Source organism: Python bivittatus, unplaced genomic scaffold, assembly GCF_059951505.1.
Source record: "Python bivittatus isolate LINGU-HERP-01145 unplaced genomic scaffold, Pbiv_v1 ctg000980_np1212, whole genome shotgun sequence".
Taxonomy (NCBI): domain Eukaryota; kingdom Metazoa; phylum Chordata; class Lepidosauria; order Squamata; family Pythonidae; genus Python; species Python bivittatus.
The window spans coordinates 2,700,172-2,723,758 of NW_028277125.1; the positions used below are offsets into that span (position 1 = coordinate 2,700,172).

At 46.8% G+C, this 23,587-nt stretch overlaps 1 protein-coding gene across 2 annotated transcripts in view; it reads left to right on the plus strand.

The window, feature by feature from the left end:
• The window catches only part of MASP1 (MBL associated serine protease 1), a 74,821-nt gene that overhangs the window by 29,460 nt on the left and 21,774 nt on the right, over positions 1–23,587 (plus strand). For both annotated transcript variants that reach the window (XM_088131609.1, XM_088131610.1), the window contains exons 3-8: positions 3,403–3,580; positions 6,120–6,251; positions 7,345–7,541; positions 9,024–9,171; positions 12,244–12,362; positions 13,720–13,798. In XM_088131609.1, the coding sequence (XP_087987735.1) occupies positions 3,403–3,580; positions 6,120–6,251; positions 7,345–7,541; positions 9,024–9,171; positions 12,244–12,362; positions 13,720–13,798 (853 nt within the window). The remainder of the gene's footprint in view (positions 1–3,402; positions 3,581–6,119; positions 6,252–7,344; positions 7,542–9,023; positions 9,172–12,243; positions 12,363–13,719; positions 13,799–23,587) is intronic.

Genomic DNA, 23,587 nt, shown 5'->3' on the forward strand with positions numbered 1-23,587 from the left:
CAGGGCGTGGTGTGGTGCCTTGGAAGCTGACCGTCTTGGCACAGCTCGAAATGGAACGGTTGGCTGTCCTGTTCTTCCAGAAAAATTAAAAAGCCGGGCTCCAGCTTGACCACATGCTGTCATCCAGGATGCTGTTCAACTTACCAGGGCAGGATCTGTCCTTCCAGGAAACAGCAGGAGCCCGAGCAGGATTTATTAATTTCATTGGTTCATTATGAGGGTTTGGAGGAGCTGGCACAAGATGTGGGACATGAAAGTTATATGCGAAGGAATGGAGACCAGATTAATGGAGACCATATATTTTTCATTCCACTCCTGCCCTGATGCGCACATCAGTTTGAACAAAGCATCTTCGCATTGCTTCCAGATCCTGTTCAGCCTCTGGCTCCAGTTGGAGCTGGGACTGGGGGAAATATAATTTCCCCAGTAGGCCTAGACAATGTTGAAAAAAGTATACTCTTTATGGCATTTGATTTATACATGCACGCTTAAAGAAAGGAAGTTGCAGAGCAACGCTTCAGGATCTGATTAATTTTATTAGTATGATCTTGTGGAACTCCAGGATCCTGGAGATGGATCAGGTCCAACCTCCTGCTCCCTGCAGGAATCCCTATTAAAGGCAGATGGTGGGACAGCTCTATTTGGAGGCATTCAGAAAGGGCTTCCCGCCACTCTTCTAACCAATTCCACTGTCAAATTTCTCTTGGGAACTTTTTTTCTGAACCTGAAATGCCTCGTTTCATATCCTGCACCCTTGTTATGCAACACCCTTTCAGGTTTTTGAAGAGCCCTCTTCTATTCTCCCCCTGGTCTTCTCGTCCCAAGGCTAAACTTGCCCAGCACCTGCCATCAAGTTGTCAACTAACAGTTGGCACATGTGGGTAGATGCGTGGGGTGAAGCAGGAAGAAGAGCCATAACGTTACAACTCAGAAGAACCTTCTCTGCGCTTGTGACCTGTCCGCTGAATTATCTCAAAGACAGGCCTGGCACTCTTCGGTAATAGCACTAAACCCATGTCTGAAAGTAGCCCTGTGGCAGATGGACCTTGGGATGAAGCAGGAGCAGCAATCAATAACAAGCAAGCTTCATCCTTGACTTGTGCTGTCAGATAAAGACAGGGTTGTCAACAAGTGTCCAAACAGTTCTGACCTCATGGCCAACAGCCCCTAGAAGCAGCTGGTGGAGAGCCATGGAGCACGTGCCGTTCTGACTGGCTCATGTTTAATGCAACAGTCACCGCCGTGACACCTCGTGCCACGAAAGCTAGAACGCCATGGGCAAAATTGTGAAAATACTCAAACTGCCGCCACGTGAAACCACCTGTTGGCAGAAGTGGTGGGGAAACCTCTAGGGCACGCAACAAATCCAGTCCCCAACAAACACAGTCCCTGTTCAGCGCAGAAGGAGTGCTGTTTCGGAGAAACTCTGAACCCCCGCGTAAAAGTGAGTCTGTGTGTTTCAAAAGAGTGCCAGCCTGCTTTTTGAAGAGCACTCAGAAGACCTGACAATTGTTAGGAAAAGTGCCAGTCGAAGTGTCTTCCTGGCTGTGGAAGGCAATGCCTGGGGACTGGCACGGAGGGATTATGCCCACAGCGGCTTAAACTGATGAGTAATGCCAGGTTAGATGCCCACCCCAATCATGCAGCAACCAAACTGTTGGTGACATGTGCCAGATGGAGTCCATGGGCAACATGTATCATGTTGGGGGAAGAGGAAGAACTGTCCTTTAAAACCGCTAAGCATGGCTTGAAGGTGGGTTGGATATTGAGGACATGGCAGCAAAGAGGGGTTCCTGGGGCACCTTTCTGCCATGGTTAGAGAAACACATGGTGTGAAGACAGCCGTGAATGAAGGGGAGAATTGGGCTCCTTTTTGGTTATAATTATTTGAAAACGACTCAGTGCCATCCTCTGAAATGCCTGCCGTTGGAAAAGGTCTCAGGCCTCGCTTACAGCTGTGAGATTTCGCGGCCGTGTTGTTGTGAGTCCTTTCTCATGTATTCCATCATTTTGCGGGTCGTGAGCATTAAAGGGCTGGCCCCCAACTCTTTTACAGAGTTTTAACTTCTTGCCCACAGACCACGGCTGGAAGGTTTCTGCCCCCAAAGTCTTGCTAGTCTGCCGCTGACTTCAGGCCATCTAATCCAGGGGCTCTTAATCTGAGGTCCACAGACCCCCCCCCCCAGGGGTCCTTAGATAGATTTCAGAGGGCCTGTGAATTTGGATGGGGGAAAATTACAACTCGGACAGCGCAAATGAGAATTCTTAAAAGCCATTTAAAGAGTGTTCAGATTTGGGTTGCTTTATAAAACCTCCAATTTTAATACTAAATATATTTTAATGTTATAACAGTTATAAATTCACGGTGAGTGAGCTTTTTTTTGAAGGAGGAAAGTGATAAAACTAAAGGCATAATTAAAAGAAAAAAACAGGTGGGACTTTTGGCTTCTGTTTAACCATTTACTTGTGACATTCCTTTGCCCTCAATGAACACTCTTAAGTATGTGATTTTTAATCATATAAATAAGGGAAATCTTTCAGTTCAAGGTCCTGAAGTCAACATTAGGAATGCTACTGAAAGTTACAGGCTTTCTTGGTTAAGCTGCCACAATGGAAAAAGAGACTGGGAGCCAACATCTTTGCAAACTTTCAAATGCTGGAGGCAGTGCTTTACAGAGATTAAAAAAAAAAAATACTCTGACAATTTGAATATATATTTTCTGGAAAGGGCACTTCCACCAGATGCTCAAGAGGGATCCACAGTACACAAAGGTTAAGAATCGTTGCCTTAATTTATCCTTCTTGGCAAAGAGGGTTGCCTGTATGGCCCTGGCTGGGATCAACCCACACTGTACCAGTTAGAGCTTAGCTGAATCTAAACACACCTGATTGCAAGAGATCCAGGCTGCCCTGCCTGTGCCAGCCATCCTGGCCAGATCTCTGCAGGTGTGTCTGGGTGTGCACGTGTCAAGATGGTGGCTGCATGCACACGGACACCCCGCATCTTGGGCTGCTCCATGATTGAGACGTGCTCACCAAGGATCAACAGCTACCTGTCCATACTAAGGTACAATATCATTCTACCTTATTATTTCTGGCCACATGGCCCTCTCTTGACCATCTCCCCCTCTGAAAAGCCTGCAACTGTTGTGGACTGAGAAAATGTGCATTTCTACTGAGTCAACCCCCCTCACTTGCTCTAAAACAATCAAATTGACCCTGGGCATTCAACAAATATTGGTATGATACGCAGTGAATTCTGTCTGATCAAGGACATTGCAGGTCCGATAGTCTCATGAAGTCAAAATAGGAAGAGCAGACAAAGAACACCTTGTTATCTCCACGTTGAAGCTGATGGTCATTTCAGTTGATGGACATTTCTTTTCTTTGGACTTCCAACAGGTCGAGTCTGAGGACCAGGTCTTGGGTACTTTCTGCGGAAAAGAGGACAGAGACCCGGAACAGACCCCAGGGCGGGAGCCTATCACATCTCCAGGATCATATCTGAGCCTCACTTTCCGATCCGACTTCTCCAACGAGGAACACTTCACGGGGTTTGATGCCCATTACGCAGCTGTGGGTGAGTGTGTATGTCTTGATTGGTTAACCTGCCCATCTGGATAGGTTACAGCATCTCTTAGAAGACCAACATCAGGACTCAAAACAAGGATCATATCAGAGCATTCCAACCCCCCAGGACACTCTGCAGCTGACCTCAAAGTGACCGTTTTGGAAAAGCCAGCGAGAAATGGTGAAACTCACCTAGATCAAAAGGTTTCAGGCTATCTAGAAGGTCTCCACAAACGCAGCGGGTTTTTAATACATGACAGTTGTTAATCGACAAGAGGTTTGTAATCTGTCCCACATGTCACCTGCCTCTGCATCACCAAATTGTCCTCCCCTCTCCCTACCTCCTCCTCATCCCAGTTTAAGCCCAGCATTACTGTGGCCACTTTATGCATCTGATGAAGTCAGGTGCAATTCAAGGAAACTTCTGCCTTTGAATAGAATTTGTTAATCGGAAGAGTTGCTCCCAAACTCCTCACCTTTTGCCATCATGGAGAAACATTGAAGAAGCAGCTGGAGACCCAACTTCCATGGATGGAATAAATGGTATTTCTGCGCATGGCAGACAGTTGGACCGCCATGTCTTCCAACTCTACCATTCTATGATTCTAAACAGGGGGGCATAATTGAAAAGACCAGCGCCCACCATTAGCACCCTTGGAGGAAGACCTCTGAAGATCAGTGAGAACAGATTCACGAGGAGGAGCAGGGCTCCCTGGTCAAAAAAGCTAAGATGGTGACCACAATGGATGGTACCACTGAAACTCTGCCTGGTTTTTATGCATTGCGCATAAAAACAGGTGAAGATTCAATTGCATGGACTTTTTTGACCATATGCTGTGGACACCCCTGAGGAAGAGGTAATTACTTGAGCTATGCTAGTCCTGATCTGCTCAGGACTTTAAAAAGTTAACTCCCAAAGCTTGAACCGGACTTGATTGTCAGCCAAAGTGTCGTTCTTGCTACATTCCTCTTTGGTGCCCCATCCAGTACAGTACAGACAAGTGGGATAAGGGGAAGGGTCCCATAACACAATCGTGGATTCAGAATTCCCTCCCTGGGCCCAACTCTCTTCTCCACCCCAGCCCTGGCCTCCCATTGGTTCCGTTTTCAAGGTTCTGGTCCTGTTGGCTCAAAACGCTGCCAGGGGGTACATTCACAGAATTCACTGGGATAACCCTGTCCCCAAGGAGGGTTGATACAAACTGCAAGTCCACGTGTCTTTTTTTAAAGAAAAAGGTTTCTGCTCATAAAAATGTTGCTTCACAGGAAGCAATGTTCTGCTTTAGTCTTCTCCTTGAAATGCTAGGGTTTTTTTGGTATGTGTGTGTTTGGGGAAAAGAACGGTGAAACACGTAGCTCCCTGCCTGCAGTGCACCGAGATTAACTAATTTATTTTGCCTTGCAATTCTGTGAAAGATCAACTTCTGTGTTTCAGCTGTGGAAGCTCTTAGCTTTCTTCAACTGATCTCAAAAAGTTAGGCCTGGCTACTCCTTGGATGGGAGACCCTATGAGGTCCCAGGTCTGTAGGCTAGTCTGGGAAGTCATGAAAAAAATACAGAACTCAGAAGAAGACAATGGCCAACTACTTTGCTATGAGATGGACTGATTCTTAAGCCCTCGGAGTTCGCTGACTTTGACTTTTGAACCAAGAGGGCCTGAGGGGCTGGTTGGGTCTGGGGGGGGGGACATATGTGCTGTGGCTGCGGGAGGGCAATGTATGGTCCATGGCATCAGCGCATGCTGTATGGGGAACTCCTGGCCACAAGGGGAAGAACACTTCACTCAGCGCTACAAAACTTTTCTTTTTTACCAAGTTTTGGAGTTTTCTCCCAAAAGCTATTGTTTGAGGCTGCTTTTAGCACAATATTACTATTTTGGGCTCAATAAATGAATTACTGGAAGCAAATAATGTTCGGCTCATTACCGATTTTTTTTTAATGCATGGTGCGTCATCTGCACTGCAGGGGTGACTGCAAGGTACGTTCGAAAAGGTCAAGCTGGCGGTCGCGAAGGTGTCATTAAAGCTCCACCCCCACATAAAAAACAGGCAGAGCTTCGGTTGCAGGGTTAAAACCCCCATCTTGACTTTTTTGACCGTGCCCTGCAGACATTCCTGTTCCATTATGCATTTGCAGAAGGGGAAATCCATTTTGCCCACAAAAAATGGACTTTCGCCAGCCCCCCAAAGCTGCATGGATTAAACCCCACTCTTGATCTATGCTAGATCCAGATCAGAAGCCCTTGGAGAAGTTACCAAGGACATTATGTTTCTGGTCACCCTACCCCAGTGTTTCTCAACCTTAGCAACTTCAAGATGGGTGGACTTCAACTCCCAGAATTCATATGGGAATTGAAGTCCACCCATCTTGAAGTTGCTAAGGTTGAGAAACACTGTTCTACCCCATCAGATTATACTCCAGGCTTTATCTCAGTTGCTTGGACCAGTCTCAAGAAGGCCCCAAGAGCTCCTCTTGGCTTAGCAAAAATCAAAACTGGGAGTTGCCAATGGAGATGGTTCTTTGACAAGGGTCTTGGTGTCCCCTCCCAGATATCGATGAGTGCTTGGAGAAGAGCGATGAGGAACTGGGCTGCGACCACCACTGCCACAACTACATCGGGGGCTACTACTGTTCCTGCCGCTTTGGCTATATCCTCCACACAGACAACAGGACGTGCAAAGGTAGCGCCCATGGCCACCTTCACCCTGGGTGAGCGATGGTTCCTCCGAGCCTCCTGCAGCATTGGCCCTCAGGGCCAATCAGCCACCCTTTTCCCACCACCCCAAAGCAGCAGGCACAATCAGGGGCTGTGGTGGTTCCAGGATGCAAGAGACTCCCTGTGAAATTCAGTCAGGATTAAACTTGGATAGGTTTTGGGAAGTTAAGGCTATGGTGGGCAGCCAGCCTGTGACTTTCGCTTATAGTCCAGCGTGGATGCAAACACAGAAAACGGTTTGATTCTGCCAGCAGATTCCATGTGTTAGATGAACGCAACCGCTCTGTGCTTGGAAATTTTTCCCATCGGGTGGTATCCAAAATTACAGCTCGGAAGCCACTTTGGGAGGTGGTCTGTGGCAGAAGGAAAGGCTTTGGGGGACCATAGACAGATGTAGCTCAGTTTGGGGACTGTGCAACTGTAATGGTCTGTGGGAATGACCTTGGGAGACAGGAGGAAGAGCTGCAGAGTAGGCAATAGTCAGATAAGAGGCAGCTGAACCCGCAGCAGGAATGGGGACATGGCAAACATCTCAGAAAGGACCATCCCTTGTTTCTTCAGCTGTAAAGGGGGCAGGGGAGAAATGTACTCTCAGACTTGCAAGAGTCTGTTAATGTAACTTTACAATAAAGTTAGAGTTAGTACTTCTGAGTGTGCTTCTTGTCTGGACTACCTCACAAGGCGGATATCAATCTTGTAAGTCCAAAGGTACATCTTCCCCCCCTCCCCTTTACAGTGCAAGAAACTAGGGAGGGCCCCTTCTGAGATGTTTGCCAGGCCCCCATTCCTTCTGTGCATTCAGCTGCCTCTTATCTGACCACTGCCTAGTCTGCAGCTCTTCCTCCTGTCTCCCAAGGTCATTCCCGCAGACCATTGCAGCAACATCCACAGAAATGCTGGAAGGTGCCCTCACCTGAAAGAGGGAACCCATTGTCCCCTTTCTTAGATCATGGGCATGATTGTTGCAACACTTGGATGCAAATCTGTCGATACCATGAACCCAAAATTAAGCAGGTTAATCTGTTCCTGACCCACCATTGTATCTTGGTCTGTTGCAGTGGAATGCAGCAACAACCTCTTCACCCAGAGGAGTGGGGTGATCCACAGCCCAGATTTCCCCAAGTCCTACCCTAAAAGCTCTGACTGTATGTACCGCATTGAGTTGGAAGAAGGATTCTTCATCACGCTCCAGTTTGATGACAATTTCGACATTGAAGATCATCCGGAGGTCACCTGCCCCTATGATTACATAAAGGTCAGCACTTTTTAACCATCTGACCCATAACTGCAGGAGGGGAGAAAGAGTTGCTGTGTCCCATTCAACATTGTGACAGCTGTTTCACTACAGGTGTCTGCAGGGGATGTCAAGAAAGTCAAGACGGCTTTCATCTTGACTTTTTTGACACCTCCCCTCCTTCAGATACCTCTCTTTGGTCAACTTTCAACACAGGCTGGACCCAACTGAGAAATCAGGAGAAAGTCATCAACTAAAAGAACTCACTCCAGAGTTGGAGCTGCTCCTTACTTCCCAAATTCCAGGTCACATGTCAGTATTTTCCATAGCAAAGCAGAGCAACGCTTCCAAGAAACATCAACAGGCTGTGTTCACACAACTTGCTGAACCTAGTTAAGTCCCAGCTATGGCTGGCCCCCACTTGGCTAAGCTTGGTTAATTTTAACCTGGGTTGGTTCTTCATGGATTAGCCAGTTGCACAAATCCGCTCAATTTTCTGAGTGTATTTTTCAGCAAAGAGGCAACAGATGAAGTGTGTCATGAAAACACAACTTCTGTATCTTATGGTTGCCACTTGAGGTAGCAAAGAAATCAAACTATTGATTGGGTCTTTATCTTAAGCAGTGTTTCTCAAACTTGGCAACTTTAAGATGGGTGGACTTCAACTCCCAGAATCCCCCAGCCAGCATTCTGGGAGTTGAAGTCCACACATAAGGTTGAGAAACACTGTGAGCTGGTGATTCAGTCACTCCCAAGGTAGACCCTGTAGGAGGAGAACCGAGAAGAACCGAGCCGCGTTAGTTGGTAACAGCCCAGAATCAAACGGATACTGGTGGTGCTTTTCCTGACTCACAAATTTTATTAAATGACCCGTCTTTGTGAACTGCAGCTCTGAGTTAAAAACACCTCCCCAAAAAGTCTTTCGTTAACCCTTGGATTAGTGCTGAAGCAACTTTCCAGGGGAAGAAAACACGACAGATCTTCAGCCAAAAGGCTCATTTCTTTAGCACCTTGAATCTCTAAATAGGCGGTGGGTTACCGTGTGAGTAAAAATATAGGCAAGAATCCATGAACGGTTAGCCGTTGCGATTGCAATTGCCTGGCAGGGACAATGATGTGAAGCATGGTAGAAAGAATTAAGGCCATGATTTAAGGGGCATTAAAATGTTTGGAGATATTGTCTGCAGTTCAAGGAATGGCAAAGAAATTAACGGAAGCACCTGGTGCTTTAGGAATAATACAGATCTCTCTCCCACGTCTACCTTCTCCCTCCTCCAGAAGATAAAATCCAGATTCTCTGCTGAGAACCTAACTTAGAAATTGACAAAATTCCTCCGGAGGAACCCCAAATGTAACCCTCTCTGTTTGCTCAGACAGAGGGGACCCATTGCAATCACTAGCCACAGTTTAGCTCTTTCATCTGCCCAGCGAACTGGCTGACATCGCCCTTGTGGGAACCTCAGCTGGGCTTCGTCCATAAACCCTGGCTTTATTGCTTGACAGATCAAAGCTGGATTAAAAGACCTTGGGCCTTTTTGTGGAGAAAGACCTCCAGCACGGATTGAAACCCGGAGCAACCACGTCCAAATCCTGTTCCACAGTGATAATTCGGGAGAGAACGGAGGGTGGAAATTAACATACACAACCACAGGTAACCCCCCTCCATGTGACTCTCCCTAACCTTGCAAGTAAATTTGTTTCTGGGATAATATGCCTGCAATGCGCTGGACTCAGTAGTTCAAATGGCAATTTCTAGAATAGAATCATGGAGTAGAAAGGTTGGAAGATACCTTTGAAGAAGAAGGTAACTTTGAGGTCATTTAGTCCAGTGTTTCTCAACCTCAGCAACTTTGAGATGGGTGGACTGGGAGTTGAAGTCCACCCATCTTAAAGTTGCTGAGGTTGAGAAAAAACTGACCTAGTCTAACCCATGCTCAGTGGCATCATTGTGGGACTGTTCACAATGTCCTGTTTGACCGGTACAGTGTGCACCAGCCAAAGATTGGCTGAGTCAAGATAGTTTTGGTGTTTCACCCCTTGAAGAATCCAAATTTCCTGCACCAAAGGAGACCCAAAGCTCTGAAAATGGAGTTAAGGTCCCCGACTTTGCTTATTATGAACATGAAATTGGGTTGGCCAAGTTTTCTTTGGGTTGAATTGATTTTTTATGTGCTAGTAACTGGGAGGTACAGGGAGTAAGGAACCCAGAGGGCCACCATGGAAAACAGCGGAGGAAGCCTTCTTCAGAAACCTTGGCCCAGCCTTGATTCTCACACACCCCGTTGTGTCTGTACTTCACGGCCAGGGGTCTGCAGGGTGTGGTCTAAAAGTCAAGATGGCGGACACAACAATGCAATCAAAGCTCCGCCAGGCAAGAGATGGACCCACGTGCCTCTGGACCGTTATCTGTGCCGTTGCTGAAAGCAGCAGCTGACCGCTGAGGGCTGAACCTCACACTGAGGATCCCACAGTTTTTCTCTTCTGTCCTGGTGAAAACGGGAAAAGGCAGATCCGATCCCCTGAAGTGGGTGGGAAATCCACTACAGACCAGGGTTTTTCAGACTGGGTTCCACAAGACTTTCTGGGTTTCTGTGAGAGTCATGAATGAATGAATGAATGAATGAATGAATGAATGAATGAATGAATGAATAAGTTCACCCTTGAACCCAGCCCATTTTCTATCACTAGAAAATTCGCTTTTTGATCAGGGATTCCAGAATTAGTTGTTATACTTTTTCTTTTTAACTAACAGGGTCCACGGCCTGAAAATATTTGAAAACCCTTGCCATAGACATCACTGGAACTGGACAACCTCTTAGTTTTATCACAGTTATCCATTTCTGCAAATCAGAATTCAGTTTGTGGGACTTTTATTTACAGGTAGTCTTTGCTTAACGACCACAATAGGGACCGGAAAATCTGTTGTTAAGTGGAGTGGTTTTTAAGCAAGTCATATCTGATTTTACAACCTTTTTTGCAGCAGTCATTAAGCAAATCACCACAGCCATTAAGCAAACCACAGGGTTGTTAAGTGAATCAAGCAATTTCCCATTGATTTTGCTTGCCAAAAGCCAGCTGGGAAGGTCGCAAATGGCAATCACGTGACCCCAGGACGCTGTAACTGTCATAAGTGTGAGCTGGTTGCCAAGCGCCCAGATCGGAATCATGTGACCACAGGGATGCTGCGATGGTTATAAGTGTGAGGATCGGTTGCAAGTCCCTTTGTTCAGCACCATTGTAACTTTGAATGGTCGCTAAATATAAATGGTCGTTAAGTGAGGACTATCTGTATTGGTAGCATTTTCAGTATATTCCCCTCCCCACCAGCTCTGACAAAGTGTCTCTAGGTGGTGTACAAAGGAAAGAAAAAGAACATCAAAACCAATAAATAAAAAAAAAACACACATATCATTAAAACCTGGTAGGCAATACAGCGGTGAACCCAGCTGTTTCAATTCAAATAATAAATTTTGAAAATGAAATATTGATTTCACAACACCTCTGGAATGGTCAGAATGTTTCATACTTAAAATATTTTGAATCTGAAACATTCTTCACCATCCCTAAAAATAAGGCCAGGCGCTGAAAATATACTGTCACCACTAGGAAGTCTGATAAGAACCGATCCTGACTTCTTTCCATCCAGCTTTGCTAACCTATTTTTAAGGATTATCACTGCAGTAGTAACAATCATTTTAAAAAAGAAATAAAGAATGCAATCGTTTTAGATACTTAAAGGTGGGGGGCTGTTAACGTGCACTCAATTTTAGATATATTTTCGTGCACATTTCTCAAAGCATGCACGCTGGTGTGAAATCTGCCTGAACGTACCCAACTCTGGCAAACGATTCTTGATCATATAATGCATATTTGTACATTATTTTGATAATATTCCTCTCTGCCTTTGTAACAAGCCTTCCCCCAATGTATATTGGTTTCCTTTGTGGACGAAACCGTATTGCAAGGTTTCGAACCCTGCACATTTCAAGTTTCAGTTTGAGAACGCAAAATCCTGGAAGTTCTCATCCATACTGTATGTAGATTAAAGGGGTTTCTCCCCCATTCCTAAATAAGGATGAGACAGTTGGAGATACACCCTTTTTCCTGTTTTCAGCGGCCAGAAAAGCAGCAAATGTTGCCATATGAAATCACTACAGCTATGGGCTCAACTGAGCTTTTTTAAAAAATTAATTAATTAATTAATTTACTAAACAAACATATAGTCATTGTTGCCTGGTGGTGGTGGTCGGTGGCATAGTCATCCAGATGTTTAGACCGGATTTGGCATTTTTATCCACCTATCGAGTCCTTCCCCAGCACCTGGGATAGGCAGGTGTTCTTTTTATTATTATTTGAATTTATTTTGGCTGGGAAGCCTGATTATTACTACAAAGAGGCTTCCTGGTTTATTGATTGATCTCTTTATTAAATTTGCATGCTGCTTTCAAGACTAGTTCCCCCCCCAATAACCCCCAAATAAAAATTCAGAACCAAGAAACCCCACTCGTCAAAATACACGATGCTGTAAAAACGAAGCCCACCCGGTAGCCAGAGGAACGGCCAGAAGAATTAAAAAAGCACCTGTAAGTTTAAAATTAGCCTAGTGCTCCAGACTGGATTTTCGGGTACAGAAGGAACCTGCGAGGAGACGCATGGCTCTGGGGTTGCTTAATCCAGGACGGTACGTATTTTCCTACCTGCTCATCCACGTTCTTAAACGCAGGGGATCCCTGTCCTCTTCTGGAGCCTCCCATCAATGGAAAACTGGAGCCCTCGCAGGCCACGTACACTTTCAAGGACCAAGTGGTGATCAGCTGCAACACAGGATACAACGTCGTGAAGGTAGATGGGGATTGGGGGAGAAGGAGAGAGAAGCAGCCCTGACACAGGTGCAGGCACGGCAGGGCTCCACCTGCGGTGTTGTGGAGCCTCCACTGGCAGGAGCAGTCTATCTCAGTGCCAAGGCCAGCATTGCTCTGTCTGAAAAGAAGCAAGTGCCCGCTGTGCTTCTTATTTTACTGGTTGGCTGGTGGGTTTCAATTCATAGCTGCCACCCTCTCACCACAGTGTGTCCGGGCGGTGAACCCAATTTAAAACTAAAATAAGGGTATCGAGACTTAAATTTCTAACATACAAAGCAAAGGGGGGAAAGAAACAGCCGCTGAGAATAAAACTCGCCATCCTGTCAACCCATCAGGCTTCACAAACTGCCTGACCCCCAAGGACCTTCCTCCTTCTCCAATTTGCAAGACGTGGTGATTAAAGTGTCTCTGAGTCTGGCTTAATCATTGCCCTGAGCTACCGTGATGATCGGGGCAACGTAAAACTTAGCCTTGCTTCTAAAATCAAAGCTAAAGCTGGAGTTAAGCTTTAAACTAAGTTTGCCGCCCTTGTGGCCAGATGGACTTTGCAAGACTTTGCTTTCCATCAAAGGCTACGAAGAGGCCGGTTGTCTTCATACAACACATTGAACCAACACCTAGTATTTAAGATGTGTGGACTTCAACATCAAACACCTAGTAGCTCCATGAATTCGTGGGTTAATTAATCCGTGGTTAGTTAGCCTTGGTTAGTTTTTAGGCTTTGTGTGTTTTGGAAATCCAGGCTTTGGGTGAGTTTATTAGTTTGTTTAATTCAGTGCAACGTGCAAATCAAGATAACGGATAATTCATTAACCGAGGCCAGCATTTTGCACAGAATTATGGGGAGGAGAGGTCTGCAGACAGGTGCACGACCCACCGTTTGGGCTAGATACAGGGGGATCTGCAGGGGGGTCCAAAAAGTCAAGATGGCGGCCACAACTATGCCACTGAGACCTGCCCTTTTCTGTGGGTGGCACAATCACAGGGTGGTGGCTGCCATTGTGACTTTTGGGATTCCCTCCCCATGGGCACTCAGGCTAGATACATACAGGACAGCAAAACAGAGTTACCAAACACAATTAACATGTTCACATGACATGCTGTTCCCAAGCACATAAACCTTTTGATGTTTTCATGCAACGGCCCAGTTTGCGCAATGCGTTAAGGCCGTGGCTGCATTCCCACAAGACACTGAACCCCAAATGCCCGAATGCCAGGTCTGGCTGAGATGAGGGGGTTGTGCGAATGCAACCAATGCATTGTTGGGATTGCCTGACGTGACGGCATCCTCTGACCGGGCTCTGGGTTTTTAAAAAATTCCTTTCTCCTCCTTACAGGACGACGTGGAGAGCGAAACGTTCCAGATGGAGTGCATGAAGGACGGTGTGTGGAGCAGCCCTGTCCCGGTTTGTAAAAGTAAGATGCTCGTTTGTGGGGCCTGATGGCCACTTGCCAAGTCCTCCCGTGCGATCTAGGATAGTTGGCACAGGATGCCATTGGGCAAATCTGGTTCAGGGTGTCAAATGGGTTGGGCAAATCAGATGTCCCCGAGATCGAAACCAAAGAAGCCCGAAGTGGCATTTGTGGTCCTCTCTCCGTAACACATCTTCAGGGCAGGGGAGAAAGGTGCACCAGGGTGCCACAATGTAAATGCCATCCCTTTGTACTGGCGTCAGAACATGAGATCGTGATTTCATCCTTTTGGCATCACTACAGTTAGGAATGGACACCGGTGTCCCCAAACTTCCTCTGTCTCCACTCCAAGAGAAAAAGAGATACGTATCCATGTCCCTGTGTGTGATGATGATGATGACAGGTAGTCCTCAGCTTACGACCATTCTTTTAACGACTGTTCGAAGTTACAATGGTGCTGAAAAAAGTGACTTATGACTGGTCCTCACACTTAGGACCATCGCAGGATCCCTGCGGTCATGTGATCAAAATCCGGGCACTTGGCAACTGGCATGTATTTATGATGGTTGCAGTGTCCCAGGGTCATGCGATGGCCATTTGTGACCTTCCCAGCTGGCTTCCGACAAGCAAAATCAATGGGGGAAGCCGGATTCACTTAACAACTGCAGCGATTCACTTAATGCTTGTGGCAAAAAAGGTCATAAAACCAGGTGCAACTCACTTAATGACCACATTGCTTAGCAACGGAACTTCTGGTCCCAGTTGCGGCCGTAAGTCAAGGACAACCTGTATTGACAGACAATCTACCAGATTTGGTACCAGATTTGGTACAGGCTATCAAATCCTTCCCAAGGATCTGAGATAGTTAAAGATGCCGTTGCATACATGCGCTGCTCCAAGGAATGCAGCTTTTGTGTAACGAATGTGTCGAGATTCCCTCCATTCCTTTTGCGTCCAAGTTGTGGTTACTATGCTAAAGTCATGAAAAATAGGACAGCATAAATACATAGAACAAAGCTAATATAATAATGTGAGTTAGGTGAATTAATCCTCGTAAGGAGAAGGCCGAAGGGTGGCAGAAAACATCAGCTGCCTCTTTTGCCCTTGGGGAAGACAAGGAGGGTCGACAGCCACCAGTTTACAAGCCAAATCGTCCTGAAGAGGCCTCAATTCAACCAAGAGGCAGTGTGGTAGAGTGGCTAGAGCAGTGTTTCTCAACCTTGACAACTTTAAGATGGGTGGACATCAACTCCCAGAATTCCCCAGCCAGCCAAGCTGGCTGGGGAATTCTGGGAGTTGATGTCCACCCATCTTAAAGTTGCTGAGGTTGAGAAACACTGAGTTAGAGTGTTGGAGTGGGGAGACACAGGTTCAAGTCCTGCTCAGCCATGGGAGCTCCACGGAGGCTTCAGGCTTGTCCTTCCCCCCGCCTGATCTACCTTGCAGGGTTGTTGTGGGGGGAAAATAGGAGGTGGGAGCATTGTGTACGCCCCTTCAGGATTTCACGCAGCCCTCAGCAGCCCCAGACGGGGATGCCTCACGGTCTCTGCGTCCACGAATGCATCCAGCAAGCTTAGGCCAACGCAGGGACCTCCCAAGTCCTACAAGACGCACAGCAGCACACGGTTCCACCAGCACAAGCCAACATAGCTACGGAGAGTCATTTCAGTTCTTTTTTCTGTAATTCTGCGCTAAAGCAACTGCAGTAACCTTCAAGTTCTGCTTTCCTTACAAAGAAAACTAAACCCTTGGATCCTTATTAATGATACTGCTGGTTGCAGTTTGCATGATGCATGTTCTCTCTTTCTCTCCTTCCTTCCTTCCTTCCTTCCTTCCTCCCTCCCTCCCTCCCTCCCTCCCTCCCTCCCTTCCTTCCTCCCTCCCTCCCTCCCTCCCTCCCTTCCTCCCTCCCTTCCTTCCTTCCTCCCTCCCTCCCTCCCTTCCTCCCTCCCTCCCTCCCTCCCTCCCTCCCTTCCTTCCTCCCTCCCTTCCTCCCTTCCTCCCTTCCTCCCTTCCTCCCTTCCTCCCTCCCTCCCTCCCTCCCTTCCTCCCTCCCTCCCTCCCTCCCTTCCTCCCTCCCTCCCTCCCTCCCTCCCTCCCTCCCTCCCTCCCTCCCTTCCTCCCTCCCTCCCTCCCTTCCTTCCTCCCTCCCTCCCTCCCTTCCTTCCTTCCTCCCTCCCTTCCTCCCTTCCTCCCTTCCTCCCTTCCTCCCTTCCTCCCTCCCTCCCTCCCTCCCCCTTCCTTCCTCCCTTCCTCCCTCCCTCCCTTCCTCCCTATAAATGAGTACCCATTAGAACTAATGTTAATTGAGTGAGGATAACTGATAACACAAACGATAACTAACATACAGCCACGAGGATTATACAAATAACTACCCACAAACTATGAGCCACACGAATGGTAACCAATGATACTACTAACTCAAATCAATAAACAACCATGGACATATTGAGGAATAACCAAATCAATTGTTTATAAATTGAAAACCATTGAATGGATGGAACTACCCATGAGCTGACATGATAATGGTAATACAACAATGGAGCTAAATGCCCAAATGAGTTGTACCAATAGTGACCATTAGAAGACCATGGAGAACACATGGAATGAGAAAGAACAACAATTACAATGAATAAATCATTAATGATAACACTGGATACTCTGATGGAAATGGAATAACTGGATACCTGAATGGAATAACAATGAAATGGAATGAATAAATTAAATGGAATGTATGAACCAAATGGATGGAATGGACATGAATGGATGACCTCCCTTCCTTCCTCCCTCCTCCCTCCCTTCCTTCCTTCCTCCCTCCCTCCCTCCCTTCCTCCCTTCCTTCCTCCCTTCCTCCCTTCCTCCCTTCCTCCCTTCCTCCCTCCCTCCCTCCCTCCCTTCCTCCCTCCCTTCCTTCCTCCCTTCCTCCCTCCCTCCTCCTCCCTCCCTTCCTCCTTCCTTCCTCCCTTCCCTTCCTTCCTCCCTCCCTCCCTCCCTCCCTTCCTCCCTTCCTCCCTTCCTCCCTTCCTTCCTCCCTTCCTTCCTCCCTCCCTCCCTCCCTCCCTTCCTCCCTTCCTCCCTTCCTCCCTTCCTCCCTTCCTCCCTTCCTCCCTCCCTTCCTTCCTTCCTTCCTTCCTTCCTTCCTTCCTTCCACTTTTCCCCTTCTGCCTTTGGAACAGTGGCCGAAACTGAACCAACTGAGAACTGGATATCGATAAACAAGGACTTGGATTCCACAGCAGCGTAACCCAGAAGCCCAGCACAGGAGCCTGTAAAGGAGGATGTGGCCTGAGCCCCTTAGCCTCCCTGTGGGGGGGAAATACTACAGTTACATTGGGGGTCATATGCCCCATCTTCTCATGATCTCCGTAGCAGCACTGGTGATCTTTCTGGTGCGGTATTGAGAAGGGGGTCCCTTAAACTCTTCCTGCCCAACCAGCCAACCTCATAACTCCAGGATGGGTAAGAAAGAAATCAGAAAATAGCCTTCTGGGCATAGCATGCAACAAAACACTTCTCACTGGAAGGAATTCATCCCTTGATCATAGTTAGGAGCACGTTCTCTTTCTTCTTTGAGACGCCTCTTTTGCTACACTCCCTCCTCATGTTCATGGGAATGAAAATGATTTTTGCAAGAATTGGACTAATGGCTTTTTCTTGGTGGTGGGAATGGCAGAGCGTTCTTCCCAACTCCGTCTTAATTCTTTTCTGCTTCTTCTCTCAGTGCTGATGTGGACGTTCTGGGGGTCTTTTTCTGAATGTACTGTACATGCTCTCCATTACTCCAAGAAGTGAGGAATCTAGGGCTTTGGGTGAACAGTAGCCCTACAGAGATGGAAAAGGGGCCCAGATCCACGTGGAGAAAGATTTCTGACTTCCTTACATGGCTCCCAAACCTGCAAATCCTAGCACCCCGTGAGGAGCGTGGGGGAGGGATTAAAAAAGTCAAGATGGGGGTTGCAACCTTCTGATTGAAGCCCTCCCTCTTTTTTTTCACATATGTACCACACACACACACACACACACACACACACACAGATGCCCATAAGCAGCTGCGCCCATGGGAGAATCCAAATCTTCAAGATGGTGGGCATGAGGCCATGAGCCCACCCCACCCCTTCTGTACATCCATACCAATTTGGTGGGAATGTAGCCCAAAAGAGTGTTTCAATGCATCAATGGTCTTGCTCAGCTCAGAGATGTCTATTAGGGTCCCCAAGAGGGGGGGAGGGGACTTCTTTTCCTATCCATCTAAAATGTATTAATTATTCTGATAGGACTCCTAGATCAATTGACTTTGGGCAAGACTTGAGCATTCAGACAAGCCACACTCAGTAGGAAACCATCCAAAACAGTAAGAAGAAAGCAGAGGGGTACCCCCAAGTTGCACTCTAGGACTCAACCGGCACTGAAATAAAATTGTTGGGGGCCCTTCTGGGTTGCAAGGAGGGTAGAAGTTAACACTCTTCTGCAGGGAGGGTCCTCTAAACAGGGGCCCTCACCAAGAAACTTTGTCTCCTGGTCCAGCTTCCCGTGACCTCTTGGGGCAGAACCCAGAGCAGACCCTCCCACAAAGTAGAAACCAAACGGGCAGAATTGAGGCTGTCTGCAAAGTGGGGTCAAAAAAGTCAAGGTGGCCGAATCATGCTTGGCAAGAGGTCCTCTGAGATACCCCGATGCCCCAACTATAAAGGGTTTGAGAGGCGGTTTGCCACACTTGAAATCGGTTGCCTGAGGTTGATAGCCGGTGCGGTGATCATCAGGTGCTCCCCCACAAATCACTGGCCATGAACTAACTCAAAAGCCAAATTACTTCTGCCTTTTGGGCTCCCGTGTAGCAGAGTGGCAAGCCTAAAAAATGAATTGAGAGAGGTAAGAGATTTGCACTTTGCAGGTTGTTACAGATGGCTCTAAATCAGTGTTTCTCAACCTTGGCCACTTGGAGATGTGTGGACTTCAACTCCCAGAATTCCCCAGCCAACTGGGATTTGAAGTCCACACGTCTCCAAGTGGCCAAGGTTGAGAAGCACTGCTCTACATTATGCAGGAGACAAATCCTGTGAAGTGTAATCTTTTCAAGACTATCTCTACTGGCAGTACCATAGCCCTGGGAAAACTCTATTTCCCAGCACTACTTCCATGCAATTAGACATCAATTTTTTTTCTTCTGTCGTGAGCATCAAGGTTATGGGATCAAAGCTAGGGTTAGGGTTAAGATTGTGACCAATGAGGAAAGAGATCTTGGAGTAATGATAAACAGTGCAATGGAGGTGCTGGCACCGTGTGCATCCATCGTGAAAAAGGCCCACCGCCTAGTAGGGATTGTAAGAAACAGTATTCAGAATAAGGGTGCCAATAGAAATCAATGGTGTGGCCCACACCTGGACTAGTGTGGCAGTTCTGGTTGCCACACTTCAAAAAGGATGTAGTGGAGCTAGAGAAGGTTTAGGAGGGTGACTCAGATGATCCAGGGGCTGGAGCAGATCCCTTGGGAGGAAAGCTTGTGACGTTGGGGGCTTTTTAGAAAGGAGGTGAACGATTGAGATGTACAAAAGTATGCATGGCGTGGATCCAGTGGACAAGGAGAAGCTATTCTCCCCTTCCCAACATACTACAACCAGAGGTCACCCAATGACATGGAATCTTGGAAGAATCAGGAAGGATAAAAGTGTGTCGTTCTTTTACACACAAACTTTGGAATTCGCTACCATGAGACGTGATGCTGGCTACCAGCTTGGCTGGTTCCCTAAAAGGGTTGGAGGACTTCATGGAAGTCCTGAAGATCAGTGGCTCTTAGCCTTGATGGCGTGGGAGTGCCTCTGAAGGCCATCTGCTGGGAGACCAGTGGGCTTCCTTGGGCAGAGGGTGGGCCACTGGGAGAACAGGCTGCTGGACCAGATGGGCCGGGGGTCCCATCCAGCAGAGCATGGCTGAAGTTCTGATGTTCGGATCTCAGGTGGGTGGTGGGAAGAAAGGATAAGTCTTTTCTCCATCCTCTTCCATCACTGCCATTTCTACTGCAACCCACAGTCCTAGAACTTTTGTGCCAGCCCCTGAAATTGGGCAGGGCATGACAAGGGAGATAAGATTTCTCAGAAATACACCAAGTTATTTCCTAGAGAAGGAACGATGCTGGTGCTTGACTTGGCTTATAACTTGCTTGGTTTTCTCTGCTGAAAATTTCTTCTTTCTCTGCCAAAGTCTTTGTCATTGTTGATAAGGCCTGGCTGATTTCTAGCCTCCAGTGAAACTGACCGGGTTGGGAAACCCCTGTGGATTTCATCATGCATTCTTCCTGATGCATTAATATTAAATTGCTTGCATAGATTTACATGAAGGTGAGGGGGGTTAGTGAAATTCACCAGTATTCTCCTCTAACTTCATCCATTTCACCACAGTTATAAGAGCAGTATTTGGATGATACTGATAAGCAAATCCGGTCAGTTTCACAAGAAAACTGGATGGCTGCACTGACAGAACACATTTTATTTATTTAGATTTATATATTGTCCACATTTCTACCCCGCTGCAATTCAGAGACTCTTAGCAGCTTAAATAGACTCTAAAACCAGACCTACAGATACCCAGTCAACACCTACAGATGTATTCATACAACATGCTGAGCTGGGTTAGTGCTAATCCTGATTAGATTTGTGAGTGTGCCTGGTAGAGGAGATGGGAAGGGGTGTGCATATGCATATTTTCTATGAACCCAGCCTATTCCACTAGTTTATAATGTATTGTGCAAACCCAGAATGTGGGTTAATTCATAACCAGGTTTAGTTTGTTGTGTGAATGCAGCCAGCTGAGAATGGGAAAGGAGGCAGGTAATGCAAGAAAGGGGATGAAACAGCTTCTAGGGTGTCCCCCCCTCCAATATTATGGGGTTCTATCAATGAACTGGAGCAATATAGCCAAGTGTCCAGGAGAGTCAAATTGGAGATGCGCCCGGGGACCATGTGGTCGATCTGCTTTTGCTGCTAGTTACCAGGAAGACATGATAACCACAGAAGAAGATTCGAAGGAGCTTTAAAATACACAGGTATGTCTCCCTGTTGGAATTTTCTACCACACACGTGGGGGGTGGAGGAGTAAGCGCTTTCTAGGACCATCTGCTCAGCGTACTATGAAAAGCTGTTCCCTGGAAGGATAAGATGGGAACTTCTCAGACTGGAACACATTGTTTGCTCCTCTTAAATGCTTATGGCGCATAATCACCCATCTGTTCCCCTTGGCGGTGTGATTAATGCAGAAAAACGTGGAGGTGCTGATTGCTAATGATTGAATTGTGGAGATCATCACTGAGCAATCTGACCCCTTCAGGAGTAGGCGCAGTGTCCTCAGGGCTCATGGGAGGAATTCCTGCTACTCACTCCCTTTAATGGGTTCCATCGTGGCCCTTGCCTACTCTTTGATGCTCACTTCTCCAGCTCTCTGGCCAAGGAACTCGTGTGTTCCAGGCCTACCACTTTCTTCATCAACTAACGAGCTCAGGAGAAGAGTCTGGCAAAGTTGCAGAACTGAAGGAGTACCACCAAGACACAACATGAGAGGCCAGGCCCAACATTAGGTAGACTGAGGACTTGCAGGTACAAAAGACTTCCTCTGTCACTACCATTTCTCCTGAGCCCAACTCTTCTCTCAGAGATCAAGCTCCATCCATCCGATGCATCATGGCATTCAAAGTACCTCCCACAGATGTCTATCTAGCTTCCTCTTGAAACCGTCCAACGGAAGGGAGTCCACCTTGAACTGCTGCTACCCTCTGGAAGTTTCCAAGCATTTGAGAAGAATCTCTCTTCCCAGAACTGAAAGTGTATTGGAAGATTCACCCAAGAAACGCCAACACGTGGAGAGGATGCAATGATGTTCGGTGCTTTTCAGAGCCAGCAGATTGCAGTGAGCCACTGGTCTCTCATACAAAGGGGCAAAGAATCATGCTTCTATGGTTCTTACATAGGAAATCAATCAAAGACAGCTTAGGCATGGCTCCCTACCCAAGAGACGCCAACTAGAAGTGAGAAATTGCAGGTCAGCTGATAAGGAAACATGATAGGGAAGGACATCAGGTATAACTTGACAGGCTCATCCTTTGAAAAGCAGCCTTGCCCTTTGATCTACAATCGGATATGATCTCTAATTCTCATCTCTAATTCTAGGTGGGGCTGTATTTCTCCGTGGAAGGGGTAATGTTAAAAATGTAATTAATTCACGTTCTCCACATCAGTTTGGAGTAAATCAGAATACATTGGCTAGGCAGCAAATAGGAGACCCTCAAAACTAAGACACGCTTGAGCCTTGAGCATTGCTAATCTACAATATTCTCCCCCAAATCCATTATTCTGTGTCCTGCACCCCAAAATGAGAGCCGACAGCTCTTAATCATCTTCTGTGCCACCACCCTCCAGGTATTTGAAAAGGGCAGTCTTGTTGCCCGTAAGTTATGTTTCCTCAAAGCTAAACATACCCAACGGTTCCCATCTTTCCATAGGATTTATTTCCAGCCCCCCCCCCCCCGCCCCCCAATCGTCCTTGTCCTTTTCAAGATCTGCCCTAACTTATCTGAATGTTTCTTAAGATCTAGAGCCCAGCCCTGGACACACCAGAGAATAAATTAGCATCTGGAAGTTTCAGGAGAATTCAACTGTTAGTGCGCTTCTGCATGGCTGGTTCACACAACACACTGAACCAGTTCACAGAAAGACCCTGCTGCTGCATTTGCCCAACATTGTTAGCGTACTTAGTTTAATCTTGGTTTGTTTCCCACAGCTTAGCCTATTGTACAGGCCCCGTCTGTTTGTTGAGTTTAGAGCTCAAGATATTCTGCCAACCCAGAAATTGGATTCAGGATGGGTGGACAGGATTTCAGTTTCTGCTGTGGGGAATATACGTATGTATGTGTGTAATTTATACAATTTCATTTTATTTCATTTCCACGCTGCTCAACCAGGCGCAGTTACTCTGAAATTTACTCTGCCCACATCTCAGTAGGATTCACATTATTTTGACCCTTCTCTTCCCCAGAACAGCCTGGGGAAGTGTGTGATAGTATCCAAAAAAGAAATTGACCAACTTCATTAAACTAAAACAGGGACTTAATGTCTCCAGCCAGTGTGGATCTTCCAGGGCAGGAAATGAGTTGGGACCTTTGAACCGACAAAGAAATGCCTTATCTTTTCTTTCCTGTTAACAAACCATCTTGTTCTGCTTTTCAACATGAACAGAGGAGAACAACAAACAGTGACTAGCAAGCACCAGCAAAAGCAGGTCAGTTGATCACATGGATTTCAAGGAGGGCATTTCCACTGCTCAGGAAAGATTTAGATGACCCCCTAGCAGCAGGGTTGATCAATGTTTGCTTCATGCCCGAAGGCAAGTGGGAAGAGGGGTGTGCGTGCATGCGTGCGTGTGTGTGAGAAAGAGTGTGTGATTATGGGAAAAGAGGAAAGACGCCCCTAAATTGCAACATGAAGTCTTTCACCTTTGGACTGGAGCTCCAGCACATCGCTTGGGAGAAGAGTCTTGCCTGGAAGAGATGATTCCTCCAGGCCATTTATTTTATTTATTATTATTATTAATTTAAATGTATTGGCCACCCAACTCCAGTGGATTTTGGGAGGTGTACAAAACTAGAGAAGACATAAAAACAGCGGAAAAACATTAAATCAAACAGACAGCCCGGACTAAAATAATCTAATAGACAACAAAATCAACAAAACAAAGCAGGGGCCATTGAACAAATAATAAACATTAACCCCAGGCCTGGGACCAAAGCCAGGTTTTCAAAGCTTTTCG